Raw genomic sequence first — 13,620 nt, forward strand, 5'->3', positions numbered from 1 at the left:
GGGGTCTCCCTCTCCCTCTGCAAATGCACACTGCGTCCCCACCACTCATCAGAAGCCCTGCCTGGTCTTAGTCTTTGTTCACAACACATGGGCCCACAAGGTTGTTGGAGATTCGTTGAGTGACTTTAATCCCACCAGGACTCCCAAGCAGACCAGGCAGTGGGAGCTGCTGGACAGGAGAATCACTGAGACCAGGGTTCTAAGGACCAGCCGTCCCAGGCCCTGCCCTACCGGACAGGGAGCAAACGCTGTCCTCTGCCTGCATCATACCTGGAAACAGAGCCACCTCCGAGGTGGCAGGAGGAAGCCATGTCTGTCCCAGAGCCTGTGATGGAGGGATGGAGAGGGCTCTGCACACGGACATTTAGATTCAGCCGACAGGTGAGGTTTCAGTTCCCCCAAAGGACCTCCTATTCCGTAAAAAAAAAAAAAAAAAAAGGACAGAAAATAGAGCAAGAGCATCCTTTGGCAGTTTCCTTACAAAAGGGAGAGTGCCCCCAGCCAAAACGGTATAACCTCTTTTAGGCCAATAAATCAACTCGGAGCATCCAAACATTCAACACGTTTTTTAAAATAATGTTTTGAAAATCACTTTCTTTCTAGTAGCTGATGGCTAAGAAGACAGTTCTTTAAATCCTGGCCCTGGTGATGGCTGGGCCTTGCTGTGCCTAGCTGGCGGACTGACGCTGGCCTCGCCCCAGATGAGGAGGGCGCTCAGGACTGCAGCTCAGCTGCAGAGGGAACCCCTCAAAAGTGTCCCTGATCACGTTTACATGGCCAGGTGGAGGCCGTGCAGGCTGAGGCATCAGGCAGGCCTGTGTCTTACCTTCCAGCTCTGTCACTTACGAGGAGGTGACCAACGGTCCCGTGTCGCCTGACACATCCCGGTTTTCACATCCCAAATCCAGAGTCACAGGAAATTCCTCATTTGGGGACAGTCCAAGACAGAGGGTCACCCCAGTTGTCCCCAACATCTCTGAACCTTAGTTCCCCCTTCTGTGAGTGGGGGCAAGACTGTCAGCCACGAAGCTGACAGTCAGGGGACAGCCTGCGTGGCAGGGCGTGCAGATGCGCACGCAGCTTCCTGGGAGCCGAGACGCGTGGGCTCCCAGGGCGGCGCTTACCCACCAGAGCAGCCGCACCAGGGTCGCGCAGGTATTTCCCATCCCTGACTCATGTCTGCCTCCTCCTTTCCTCACTCCCTTCCTTGTGTCTCCGCCAGCAGCAGTTTGCCAGTTTCCATTTGACCATATACCGCAGACTTGTCCATCCTTCACTTCCGGTCTCTGTTCCGCTTCCCGGGTCCTCCAGCTGGATTCCGTGCATCAGACACCGGGCTCCCCGGCCCAGGATTCTCTCCCCAGTGTGGTCATACGGATTCACATCAGTGACGGCAGGGCCCACCACCGGCTTAGGACGTTAGTATTCTGGGGCTTCTACCTGCCTCAAGTAGTAGGGCTTAATTAAAGATGCTCAGAGGTCAGAAGACTGGAACACGAGGATTTTATCACAGCAGAACGGGTTAGGAGGTGTCTGGAATAAAACTGACATTTGCTTTAACACGTTGATATGAAACAGCTCTTGGATTTAAGTTTTTCTCTCATCTACTAGTGCCTTTTCTCTCAGAACTGTCAGGAATACAACTAGGGTCACCCCGGGTGGTTCACGTCGTACGTAGTTTCCTAGACCCAGCGCCACGGGAAATTGGGCCTCTACGGGGAGCCAGGTGGGATGACACTGACACAACCTCTTTCTGGAAAGAGGCTGGTCCAAGTGCACCTGCTTACAGGCAAACCGCAAAGGGCTCCGTACCGATCTGCACCCAAAGGGCAGCCGGACACGTGAAGGTTCATCCCAAGCAAGCACGTGGGACCCTGAGCAGGAGTGGGCCAACTTTCCTGTAAGAGCCAGACATTTAAGTATTGTAGCTTTTCAGCCATATGGTCTCTGCTCCATCTACTTGTCCCTGTTGAATGAAAACAGCCACAAAGAACAGATGGGCATGACTGTGTTTCTGTAAAACTTTATTTACAAAATGGGCAGTGAGCTGGGATTTGCTCCCGGGGTCTGTCCGCAGACCCTTAACCTAGAGGGATGGTCACAGTGAAGAGGCCCCTTCCTGCGCCGCTCTGCCTCCTCCCTCTGCCTCCACATCAGCCCACTTTACTTCAGCTTTAAAAATACCGTTTAACTGCGGAGAAAATGGACTACGTTTTTGAGGCAGTGACTGAGGAATGTCTTTTTATCTGATCTTAAATTCTCAACTACCTGCTCCGGCCCAGTCTTTCTTAAGTAGCGCATCTCAGGGTCTGGAACAACCCTCTTCCCTAAGCGCACTTGGCTGTGCTACATATAAACACGCAAGAAGGGAGGGTGCCCGGGTGGCTCAGGCCGGGCTCTCTGCTCCGCGAGAAGCCTGCTTCTCCTCCTCCTGCCGCTCCCCTGCTTGTGCTCTCTCTCTCTGTCAAATAAATATGGAAGAAGGGAAAGCTAAAACCACCCAAATTGCCTATGGAACCCAGAATGTCTCTCCTTCTCTGGTATTTAGAACAGTTAGCGTGACTCTTTCTTCTCAGTGTCCCCCCAAAAGTTAGGGGTGGTAGAAGTGTTTATTTGGACTTTTTACGGAAGAGAGCCAAACGCTGAAGGAAAATGCTTAAACTGCCTGAAGGGACTCATGTGAGAGCTTCAGAATCACGGGACATCCTGAGTGAGAGAAAAGAGGGGCTTTCCGGGGTTGTTTTCGGTGGGTCCTGCACAGCTGGAAAAGCAAACACACAGAAGGATCCTTTAAGGACAGGAAAGACAGCAGGACGATCTGCTTCCCCAAGTTCCCTCCGGCCTGCCCAGCTGGTCTGATTCCCGCAGGTCTCAGATGTGGGTCCTAGAGCCCAGCTTCTTCCCTTCCCTTCTTTTAAAACAGCAACACCTTCAAGTGTCATCAACTCAAAATGCCTTTTCCCTTGAATGGCAAGGGTCCTCTCTTGCACAAATTGTTTGGGACCAGTCACATCGACTGCACGCAGAACAGGAACCGGAGGCCCGCAGGCTGCTCCAACATGCTCCCGGAGCACCCTGGCCTGCCAGAGCTTCACTGTTGCACAACCTACGAGTCTGCACCTCCGCACTCCCCTTCCATCCTGCCCTTCCATCCTGCCCCACTGCTGAAGAGAATGTGATGCAGGGGGGTAATCACCGGCACCTAACACTGTCCTCGTGCAGGTGACGTCTCCAGGCAGCAAACAGCTGAGAGGGGAACTGTTTTTGTACCACGGTCTGTTCCATGGACAAGCTGATTGGGAGAAGCAGCGCGGGATTGGCTTGTATAGACGCTGCTCTGATTTGCTCTATTTTAGAACAGAAGGTCCTGCTACCACTTTCAAAGCAATGAAAATACTTAAAGCGAGACCAGCCAGGAGGAGGGGGTTACCCAGCAACAACCCCCCCTCCACACCACGTCTTCAAGATCTGCTAGACTGGCTGCCAAGGGAGGGCCCAGGACCCTGACAGCACTCCCATGGGTACGGCCACAGAGAGGGCCATGCTGCTCCAAAGTCACTGTCACTCTCATCCCAGTTCTGGCTGTGGGTTTCACCCTGGGAAGCCTCCTTTGCTCATGCATTAATAACACGAGGTTCCTAACGATCCTTCATAAAAAGACAGGTGAGGTGCAGCTGGGAACGTGATTCATCCTCGTTAGCCTCTGTCCCTGCACGCTCAGCTTCCAGCCCACAAGGTCCCCAGGGAGAGGGGCTCTCAGGTTGTCTGGATGGGACTTCCAGTTGTACTTTGACAGACTGGGTCTCTGTCTTGTGGTGACGAGCAGTGACCACCGTCCTACCCAGCTGGGCTGTGACATACTTCAGGGCCTTGGCGTCAGGCACGGGTCCCGCCTCCAGCCCACCTCCAACCCCAGCAGGCGGTGCCTCACTACTTAGTTGTTGGCCTCAAATCCAAACATATTTAGTTTTCAAAATACCCCACTCTAAAGTAAGATTTCTTTTTCCCTCTCTGCTTACTAAGGCCATCATTCTTTTTCCCTTTAGGTAGCTGATGGCTGCATAAACAAAATATACATGGGCAATCATTTAACCACAAGGAATACAGAGAGGGCTGTGTTTGCCCGTGGCCCTTAGGAATTCCAGGGTAACCCGCCCAGGCACAGAAAGGACAAGGAAAGTGAGCCAGTTACAGGACTAATGAATGCATCCTGGATTTCTTCTACAACTTTAGCCGAAGTGCCAGCCTGAGTAAGTGCCACTTACTCAGTGGGGATGAGTAAGCCCATCCCCTCCGTGGATCTCAGTTCCTTGTCAGAGCGGATGGTTGATGCCTAAGGGCAGAGGCCATGACTCTATTCAAAAATCCTAGCTCCTGGTGGGTGGGAGGAGATGCACCACCCTGGACATCCAGGAGGGGAGACAGGAATGCCACTCCCTCACCTCCCTCCAAGAGCCCTGCTCCCTTGGGAACTGAGGCAGATCTGCCCACGGTGGGGGCATTTGGTCCAATCCTGGGACTCCTTCTTGGAGGGTAAGAAGCTGGAATGACTCCTGAGAAGCCAGCATGGCCCCTGACCTCCTGCACAGCAGCTTGGGGAACACAAATGCCTGGCTGGAATTTCCTTTTTATTTATCATTTTGGTAAGTTATAGACAGGAATAACTTATAATAGTCACATCTCAGATACTTCAGTTGTTGGACAAACACAAAGACAGAAAATTAAAGCACAGAGCATTCAAAAAGGTGGTTACTATAATACATCAAGCGTTAAAATTCAAAATACCCAAGACCCCACATATTAGAACAAAACATAAAGTTTAAAATTTCCCTATGAGCCTACGAGCCTGAAATTACAAAATTTAGCAACTGCCTAAAACAGAGAATCATGAGTTCTATGTTCTCAAGGTAAGAAACAAGGAATGCTTTGGTAAATCATCTTTACTACTGAAATACGTCTGCCACCTTTTGAATGATTGTATGTAACACAGGCACAGCACAGATTTGAGAGTAAATCTCACAAACTTCTCTCACTATTAGATTTTTCAAATATCTTTCCATTCAGTCAATGAGAAAAACAATTCAGTCACCTGAATTTTAAGCTTAAAAAAATTAAAAGTATTTCCAGGGACTCTTAAAGCTGCCTCCAAAAGTATAAAATGTTCTACCCTTTCAAAATCTGAAACATTCGTGTTTTTTTCGGAGATAAACAGGACGTGGGACTTGCCCCTAACTCTGTAAATGCTCATTTGCTGCCGTCCACGGCAGCCTCAGAAACGTGGGCAGCAGCTCATGGCAGGGTCGGCATCGTCAGCAGCCCACACCACGACCTTGACCACCGCGACTGGCCCCCGTCCTGCTCGCAAGGCCAGGCTCCCCAGCACATGTTGACCTGTCACTCTTCGGTCCGTTCTTGCTTGGGGGGCCCCAGCTCACTCAATAAATCTCTGCCAGCTGCTCCAGCTTTTGAAGCAAAAAGAGCCGCTCCCTGTTTAAAACCGAGGTTCTTCAAACTTCGGGCATAATCTGCGTATATAGCAGAGATGAGTTTCTGTAAGCCACAGTTAAGGAAAAGAAGGCCAGAGAGAGATGTGATTACACACCACCAAGCTCCCACAGACAGGAAAAAACCAGCTCTGTGGGGCTACTCAGAGGGACAAGGGGGCCCAGAGGAGGGCAGCAGGAGACAAGAACAACACAGCCGAGCATGGGCACCCTTCCTGGGGGAGGGTGATTCCTGGTTGGGGGAGGCGAGGTCTCAGTCTGCAATGTCACCCACTACACTTTGCAGAGCTGAGTACAAAGCACCTCCTTCTAGAAAATCCAGCTAACATCCTCCTAGACTACCTCAAAGCCTAACACAACTAAAGACTACACAAAGAAAGAGGACTCACGTGCACACTGTCTGGCATCGGAAAGGCTGAGTGGTGGGTGGTCTGGGGGCAGACACCGCTCAGGGAGAGGTTCTGAGGACAAAGCCTGCCTGGAGGCGTTGGGTTTCGGGCAGCCCTGTTTCCCTGACGTTGCAAGCAGCCCCTTCCAACTAGAGGCAGCTCCACCAGTGCCTGCATATGGGACACTAATGAAATTCAAGTTCAGTTTCATTTTCTATAACAAACAAAACAATATACACACAGAAGAGCAAGTATCTGATGTGTAGAAATGAAGATGTGATGAGAACAAGCAAGACTCAGCAAACTCAAGCAACTGGGGGCTGTGTCCTCAAGCCCGACCCTTTCAAAGAGAAATGTGGGTGGGACTCAAGGGGCGCTGGCAGCCGGCCACTGGGCCCTGCCTGCGTGACACGTATCTTTGAAGTGCTGAGTCTGGTTCCACATTAGACTGTCACTGTGGATAACAATGGCTTTTTTATTTATTCCAGAATGTATATTCCAGATAAATATATAAACTTTTAAATATTGTGTTATATATTTTATATATATTTTATATATTTTTTTTATTTCACGGAGTGCATTCTCTTAAATAGTACTGTTTTGAAGTATCAGGCTCCTACACCTTTCCTAAATTATTTCCTTTATCTTTTTTTACATTCAAACAAACCTTCACAAAATTCGGAGTCCCATCCCTTTACAGCCTCTGCTGCCTCCCCATCCGTCTTAGAGCTGATGCCAGCAACGCACCCATTTTCTTCCTGATTCTCGGTCATTTCTCGCTCTTCTGTGACTCTGGCAAATCTGAGTGTGGCTCGTCCCTGATATGACACAGTTCTTGCCCAGGCAGTACGACAAAGAGGAACCCACATGTGCCGTCTGTCTCCTCCTTGGCATTACCATCCCAACAAAGGATATCCGTGTCCTCAGTGACCCCGACCGCGCCGTACTTGAGACAGGCCTCCACAAACAAGGCAGCTCTATCGAAGTATCTCATGCTGCTCAAGAGAACACAGGGAGTCAGGCTTCATGATTTACCGTGTAGGTAGAAGACCCACCCGAGGGCTATCTCCAAATAAAGAGTTGTACCCATTTTCCCTGGAAACCTGAGTGCCAGTAAGTTACACGAGCACCTTTCCAAGCCCTGGCTCACAGAAGAAAGCAGGGGACAACATTCGTGTCCCTAACCTCAGGCTCTTTCTTCTTTTTTAAAGATTTTATTTTTTATTTATTTGAGAGAGAGCTGGGGAAGGAGCAGAGGGAGAGGAACAACCAGACTCCATGCTGAGTGCAGAGCGTGATGCGGGGCTCGATCTCACCACCCTGAGAGCATGACCTGAGCTGAAATTAAGAGTCAGATGCTTAATCGACTGAGCCACCTGGCACCCCAGCCCCAGGCTCTTTCTAACTAGTATTTACAAAAACTGTAACATAGTTGAAATATACACAAATCCGGGGAGATGTATCCACATACCCACTGTCCAGATTTAACACAGAGTCTTTTGCCATATTTGCCTCAACATCCCTTAGTTTTAGATAAATAAAATAAAATGTCCCCTCAGTACTAGGTATTATTTTCAGAGGGGACATCTCCCACTGGCAACACTCTCTGCCATCCTTCCGACTGCTCTCTACCCTTCCTCTCAACTGCTGCTGAAGACTTCTTTTACATTCTTTTTAAATAGACACCTGTTAGGTTTGGAGAATACACTGGTAGGAAAACAGAGCTCCTAGGCCAAATGAAGACAACTTAACATGGACTATGACTATTCCATTCTCTGTAGAGGTATTTTTTTGTTTTGTTTTGTTTTTAAATAACCCTAAAAGGTAAGTTTCTCCGTTCACTCCGCACACTGGGTGCTCCATCCCTCCAGCAGAGACTCAGAGAGCACGAAGCAGTCCGTCACCCCCACCAAGGGGCGGAGACTCTGGGTGTACCTGTGAAGTGTCTCGGCCACCGTGAAAAAGCAGCCCAGGGAGAGGAGGACCAGGAGGGCCTTTGACTTCTGGTTGACTTGTGGAGAGCAAAGGTGGTCCACCCAGCGCTTTAAAACATCGGCGCACTCTTCAGAGCTTAAACGGACCTGAGAGAGATGCCCACGTCAAAAACAAAGACGTCCTGCATTACGTAAAGAAAACCGTAACGGGATCAACGTGGGATCTGCGCCTGTGCCACCAACGCCAGGCGTGGCTTTGCGAGCGCATGCCCGGACCTTGCTGCTCACTGTGGGGAGCAGCGGTACCAACCCAGGCCTGCAGAGCCAGGGCCCTGGCAACACCTCAGGGCCAGAGTCTGGGCTCACACCCCAGCACCCCAGAAGGGAAAGAGGCCGGCTGCTTTCACTTACTTGTTACCGAAGACATCCATTGCTCCATAAGAAGAAATGTAATTTCTTCATAAAGAACGGGAGCCTTAGAGTTGCAAGAAAGTATCTGCATAGCAACTTTGCAGCCAAAACACTGCTTCTCAATCACGAGTCCAAGTTCAAGACTGAACTCTACCCCACATGCTCAAGGCGCCTCAGGAAGTCACCTACCTTTGCCAGCCAAGCGGCCCGGTTCCACTCGCCGTACGTCTGCAGGTAGCGGCAAGCATCTGCGGCCTTGTCTATCAGGCAGAGCAGCTGCACCCCCTCTGGAAGACAGAATGGTAGCCCCCAGGTGACACCACGGCCTCGCGGAGTCAGGAGTGGAGGCGGCACCGCCATAGCCCCGACAGCAAAGCGGGAAAGCGTGGGCTCAGTGCTCTCGCCGTGTCAGCCGGCCTGGCTTCGTCCCCTCGGGCCTGTGCTCTTGGGACAGTGTGACTACTGCCCCTTTCACACGAGAAACGGGTTCATGCAGAAAAAAGGAAACAACGATCTACATAATCAAATGCTTTGCTGGGAACGGGTCTGATTGTCCAGAGGATGCGCAAACACACCACAAAGCGTTCCTCACCTGCCAGCTTGCCATTGGCGATCATGTTAGTTGCCACCAGCTTAATGGTGCTCTGGGAGGGGCCCGAAGAGGTGACAGTTGTGACCAAACAGGCTTTCAGGGAGTCACAATAATAATGCTGGTTATCCGCACTTGTTTCTAACAGCAACTGCACAGCTCTGTCTGTCTAATGAGAAAGAGTTTTTCTAATTATGAGACCATTTTCTTCCAACATAATCTTAGTGAATTTATAATTTGAACACTGAACTTAATAGCTTAGAGAAGACTTTCACTTTCAAAATTTGCTTGTCAATGCTTTGCTTATATATAGTGACCATAGTGTGTCTGCCTGCTTCTTTGGAACAAAGGTAAAACCACAGTCTGGTTAACACAGATGCTCAAGAAACTGCTTACTCTGGCTCTGCATCAATTCAGAGACACAAAACCAAAACAAACCAAACAGTCAGATCTCATCTGACATTACGCAAGCCAAAATCCCAAGCTAGTCAACCACAGATTTTTGTTTTTTCACAAGGTTTGTTGGTCTTTTGAAATAAAGCTGAAATTTACATGTATTCGTTCAGGGAAATACGATGATCTACTATCCGTGCGAGCATGTGTGTATGTGTGTGCGCGCGTGCACACATGTGTGCGTGTGCGTGCGTGTGTGTGCATAATGCACATGATGCTCTGAAACACGCATCAGCTAGCGATTCCAGGAGACGTGAATGGAATTGTAAAGAATGGCATACTTGACCCAAGAGAAGTAGCTGGTCTGTGCATTTCCTCGTGTGATCATAAGTTGACCGCTTTGCTTCCTGTACACTCACCCTTTCCAGCTGAAATTTCTAGGGTAGGAAAAGAAAAAAAGAAAAAATTGAGTCAATCCAAGACTTGAGTTACATTTTACTATAATAAAATCCTTTTATAAATATTATTTTGCCTTCTGAAGTTATTAGCTAATCAACTTCACAACATAGTAAGAGTTTGGTTAGAGAAATGTTGAAACAAATTCTCATCTGTGTGCGAGTCGGCCCGCGTACGGAAGCCGGCCCTCCACGTACTGAGGACTCTCCTGCAGTGAAAACAGGGTGAAAGTACCTTTTCAGAATAACAAATTCAAATTGAGTGAAAGAAATGTTTATTTATAGAAAATAAAATTAGAGAATAGTGAATCTTCTAAGTTAACAATTTTAAGACAAAGAAAAAAATAAGGACTTAATAGTAAAATTCTAATGTGTATTAAAAAACTCAATGAGCATTTATGAGCTTTTCAAGGCCCGAGTCAGGCCTTTTATAATGCAGTGGCGCCAACAGACTTATTTCTATTATGTGCACCTTCACTTAGCTGGAAAGTTTCCCAAATTTAAGATACTTCTTACAAAGACGTAAGTCAACAAGATGGGAGCTTTAAAGAGTTTAATATATGCAACACAGTACCTGAAAATAGGCATTTTCACAGAGAATATCATAACATATATCCAGCGGGTTGTTCACTTTGTCCCGAGGCACAGTTTCTTTAGAGGCTGGGGTGCCTGCTTGCTTTTCGTGGGACAAGCTGTGTAGGTAGTGGGCAGCAACAGTCCAGAAGTGTAGCTCTGACTCATCGCCATAAAGCCTGAGAAGGGTGACACCAAAGTCCCACTGAGCGCACACAGCAGACTTAGGTGTGGACGGGGGCGCTCCATAAAAGCTTCAGGGACCAGGAGCACAGCACTGCCCCATGAAAGACCATCTGGGATGCTGGCCTGTGCCCGGCAGGGTGACAGAGGAAGCAGCCCATTCTCTAGCCCTATTACTGGGTCTCAGACAACCCAAGAGCCTGAGGGCACAGCCCCTTCACACCCAAACCCCTCTGTGCTGTGTTAAGAGCAACATGATGGTTCCAAGGCCTGGGCACTGATTTGTCAGGGCTCCTGATTTGTCAGGAGCACACACACCTTTCAATCTGGACCACGGCTTCACATTAAGGAAGAAGTTCCTCTGGGAAAATTGGCTAAATAAGGTATAGAAATACCTGCAATTTATTCTTTGGGGCATAATGGATGGAAATGTCTTTTTGGTAAGTGACAACTTGACCATTCAAAGAGGAAGTACAGATCATTGCCTCTAAATATAATTTACTGGTATAACTAAGGACATGCTCTTTGTAACTGATATTTTGAAACACAAATTTTAAAAAGTTGTCTGTAGGAGGCAGCCTTTTCAGTAGAGAAGGCCTAGATCTCACATTAAAAATGTGAAATTTTTTTCCTATTTGTATTACTAGTTTCAAAATTAACTGTAAAGCAAATATAAAGGATGAACTGATACGTTGTTCTAAAATCTAAAAGGGTTTGTTTGGTGTTAACTAAAAACCCTTAAGAGAAATGAGTTTATCTGAAATTCTGTCTCTTACACAGAACACTGACTGTTACCTTGAAACAAGCAGGCATCTCTGCAGGAGAGTGAATTCTGGATCAAGCAAGAGCTTCTTGATGTCACTGAAAACAGGAATCCAGACAAAGGGAAGGCAAAATTTTTAATCAAACAATAAAGGAGATAAATCAGTATACTCTTGAAAGGGGAAATCCACTCAAAATTGTTAATCTACTTAAAGTTTTGCTATTCCTTTTTTTTTTTTTTTTTAAGATTTTATTTCTTTATTTGACAGAGATACAGACACAGACAGAGGGAACACAAGCAGGGGAGAATGGCAGAGGGAGAAGCAGGCTTCCTGCAGAGAAAGGAGGAGGGAACCTGATGCAGGGCTCAATCCCAGGACCCTGGGATCATGACCTGAGCCGAAGGTCATGACCGAGCCGAAGGTGGCTTAACAACTGAGCCACCCAGGTGCCCAAGTTTTGCTATTCCTGAAATATTTTGTTCTTTTTGAACTAGTTAGTATGCTTAGAACTGACAAAGGAAGTTACTTTGCCGTGACCCTGAAATGACAAATGTTTTAAAAGGCTCACAGTGGGTCTAGGCCTGGAGAACTGGTACCTGTCAACCATCACAGGGGGTGAGGCTCTGATTCTGGCTTACAGTCCTGCAAGAGTTTAACTCATGGTTTTGAAAACATGAACAGCTATCTCACTATAGGAATAAGAATGTCACGGTTGGCAAAATGACTTTGCTACTCATCAGAAACACTATGTACTTTAGAAAAGAGAGATTCAGAAACTATTCCAAAAAATATTTAAGGAAGAAAGACACATTTTTATAAATTGATATTTCTAAAATAGCAACAAACAGAATATTCATAAATCGGGAGGGGGAAAGATGCTCTTTAAATCTTTTCTACTTAAACATAAATGTTACCTTTTGGATACAGAAAACAATAGTTATTTTGAATTTGGTGTCAATAAAGCATGGAAAATGTATTACATATTGTGATTACATGTGATAGATTCTAAGATTGCAAAAATGTATTCTATTTAACCAAGAACTGATGGACCCATATGTTTCTACTTCCTTTGCAATATTATTCCCAATACATCCTTTTAAATTGCTCTTGGCTCTAGGGAACATATTAATTTCTTAGAACTGTGCACACATAGCACCTGATGTGGAGAATTTATTTTAGAAAAGGCAGCTGCCACAGAAGAACCGCGCTGTGCATGGCCTCTCACCTGAGGAGCTTCGTGGGGCATCTGTGGTTGAGGCAGGCTGAGCTACGACGACACTCACACCACAGCTTCCGTTCTTGCACTGATACGGGACCACAGCTGTCTAACACTTAGGATCTTGGTGAAGGTAGATGCTGTCCCCGTAACTACTAAATAATTATGTTTTCTACAACACAAGGATTCTCAAGGGAAATAAGCTTCCGAACAGAATGGTTCTGAATAGAACCTTTCTCCTTGGGCTCCTAACATTTTCTGAAACAAAACCTACTCTAATTTCAAAAAGCCTAAATGACTGTATTTTCTTTTTCATAGTCATACCCTCTATTAAAACACAGCTGGGATGCTTACTTTGATAATGAATTCAGCTGCTCTTGAAGGAGATTCTTTATTTCTTCATTTTCTGGATAATCACTGTGCAGAAAAGATTCTGAATAAGCTCATTCTCTTTCACTTACAACCACACATTTCTTCACCAGAAAAAAAGTTGTACCAATAGAGAAATCACTTCTCAGCAGTCCCTGGTTGAAAACGCTGGCTAGAGACCAAACAGCAATGACTCAAGAACCCACCAACCACCTTTCATGTCTGCTTTCGCCTCGTTTAGGTAAAACAAAGGAATGAGTAATGAATGTCTCTTTGGCTTTCAAGAAACCAGAAAATTTATCAGCAGCCTCTAAAAACCATCATGCTTAGATTCACTTTAATAAGAAACCCAGCAATGACTGAAAGGATGTGCTCTTCTGCTCTGCAAAATGGACATTCCTTTCTCTAAGAAGATACTTCCTGAAGTATCCAGATACCTCATCCCAATATTTGTTGTATTCCCCTAACCCATGCCTACCTGTGCTCTCCACATGGCCTAAGTTCAGGAACGCTTGTCGGTTTAACTAATAACTACTACTAATAGTTACTGTGAATATATTTTTGTAATGAGGCAGGCAGTAAGATTCATAAAACAGAAAATATCTCTGTAATAAGCTCATTCTTGCTGCTTTTTTCTTTTATATATTTTATTTATTTGAGAGAGAGAGAGAGCGTGGGAGGAGGGCACAGAGGTAGAGGGACAAGCAGACTCCGTGGAGCCTGAAGTGGGACTCCATCCCAGGACCCGGAGATCATGGTTTGAGCTGAAATCAAGAACTGGTCCCTTAACCGACTGAGCCATCTGGGTACTCCTCTTACTGCTTTTAAAAAGAATTTGAA

At 46.9% G+C, this 13,620-nt stretch overlaps 1 protein-coding gene across 2 annotated transcripts in view; it reads right to left on the reverse strand.

The window, feature by feature from the left end:
- Positions 1–2,611: 2,611 nt before the first annotated feature.
- Positions 2,612–13,620, reverse strand: part of WDR11 (WD repeat domain 11) — a 59,779-nt gene continuing 48,770 nt past the window's right edge. The window contains exons 21-30 of one of the 2 annotated variants that reach the window (XM_032878444.1): positions 12,766–12,828; positions 11,227–11,292; positions 10,250–10,427; positions 9,562–9,657; positions 8,831–8,996; positions 8,428–8,525; positions 7,829–7,974; positions 6,809–6,888; positions 5,392–5,552; positions 2,612–2,761 (exon numbers count right to left, since the gene is read on the reverse strand). In XM_032878444.1, coding sequence (XP_032734335.1) covers positions 5,395–5,552; positions 6,809–6,888; positions 7,829–7,974; positions 8,428–8,525; positions 8,831–8,996; positions 9,562–9,657; positions 10,250–10,427; positions 11,227–11,292; positions 12,766–12,828 — 1,051 coding nt within the window. In that variant the 3' untranslated portion in view covers positions 2,612–2,761; positions 5,392–5,394. Of the gene's footprint in view, positions 2,762–5,348; positions 5,553–6,808; positions 6,889–7,828; positions 7,975–8,427; positions 8,526–8,830; positions 8,997–9,561; positions 9,658–10,249; positions 10,428–11,226; positions 11,293–12,765; positions 12,829–13,620 lie in introns of those variants that run through there. The other variant, XM_032878435.1, reaches the window with a different exon arrangement.

The sequence above is a fragment of the Lontra canadensis genome, unplaced genomic scaffold (genome assembly GCF_010015895.1).
Source record: "Lontra canadensis isolate GAN:19392208 unplaced genomic scaffold, GSC_riverotter_1.0 scaffold3, whole genome shotgun sequence".
In the NCBI taxonomy this organism is placed as follows: Eukaryota; Metazoa; Chordata; class Mammalia; order Carnivora; family Mustelidae; genus Lontra; species Lontra canadensis.